The sequence below is a fragment of the Lipotes vexillifer genome, unplaced genomic scaffold, assembly GCF_000442215.2.
Source record: "Lipotes vexillifer unplaced genomic scaffold, Lipotes_vexillifer_v1.1 scaffold394, whole genome shotgun sequence".
NCBI lineage: Eukaryota > Metazoa > Chordata > Mammalia > Artiodactyla > Lipotidae > Lipotes > Lipotes vexillifer.
This window is the reverse complement of record NW_006791731.1, coordinates 960276-961310: the sequence shown is the minus strand read 5'-3', so window position 1 is coordinate 961310 and position 1035 is coordinate 960276. Positions and strand designations below refer to the sequence as shown.

General features: G+C 67.8%; 1 protein-coding gene across 1 annotated transcript in view; it reads right to left on the bottom strand.

Moving 5' to 3' along the window:
• Positions 1–431: 431 nt before the first annotated feature.
• The window catches only part of SACK1H (scaffolding CK1 anchoring protein H), an 8481-nt gene continuing 7877 nt past the window's right edge, over positions 432–1035 (bottom strand). The window contains 1 exon segment of the mRNA XM_007464563.1: positions 432–1035. This exon segment is cut by the window's right edge and continues 17 nt beyond it. Within this exon segment, the coding sequence (XP_007464625.1) occupies positions 432–1035 (604 nt within the window).

The window sequence follows — 1035 nt, the reverse complement described above, 5'->3', positions numbered from 1 at the left end:
GGGGACCCCTGAGACGCAGACACCCTGAGACACAAGGACCCCAGAGAATGGGGGACTGAGGCACAGAGGCGGGCCCCCTGAAAGATGGGGCACTGAGGCACAGAGAGAGGGGTCCCTGAGGTGATCCAAAGGGGACCTGAAGCCCAAAGAAATGGTGCAGTCAGACGCAGAAGGTCGGGTGGCGCTGGGGGTCCAGAGACTGAGGCGTGAGAAGAGCGGGACCTGTGGAAGTAGGGTGGGGGAAAGCTAGGGGCTGGGGCCCCCAGGGAGGAAAGGCCAAGGGCCAAGAGGCAGGGAGGACCGCCGGGTGAGCCTCAGGCGGAGCCGAGCTCTGGCTGTGCTCAGCCAGGTTCCGAAGGCTTTGGCTGAGGACCAGGTGTTCTGCTGGCCATGGCGCCGGCACCCCGGCCTGGGCTGGTGGGCCAGGAGACTCACTTCTTGCTTTTGAACGAGCCCAGGAGCCTGGGCATGAGCTTGCCCACCTTGCCGTCCCTGGCGTCCTCTGCCGGGCCCTCCCCGGCCCCCGGGCCCCCAGGCGCCTCCCGTTTGCAGAAGACCTCGAAGCGGCTGTAGACGCGCTTCTCCTTGCGCATGCTTTCCATGCGGCGCAGCAGTCGGTCGCGCTCCTCTGCGCTGGCTGGCAGCGTTCGGTTCAGCCGGCCTTGGGTCCCCAGGCTGTCTGCGAGGACGGTGGCAGAACATTTGTCCCTGTCGGGCATGTCAGGTGCCTGGCCGCCGGCAGCTGGAGGGTGGCCCAGCTCAGGGCTGCTCTGGGCTGCGGCCTGTGCGGGGACTCCACGCTGCTTCTGGCCGTGGGCGCTGATCTGCTCCAGGATGGCTTTCGTATCATCCCGCAGGTTGCTGCTGTACAAGGCGTTGGCCGTGGCCGAGGCCACGCGCGCCCGCGGGCCCCGCTCATCTCCCGTGGCAGCCTCGGTGCTGTCAGCCCGGCTTGGCGATGGCCGCCGGGGGCTCTCAGGTTGCCCGTTCTCCTGTGGCACCGAGAAGGTGCCCTCATCCTCTGCGCGCCGCTCA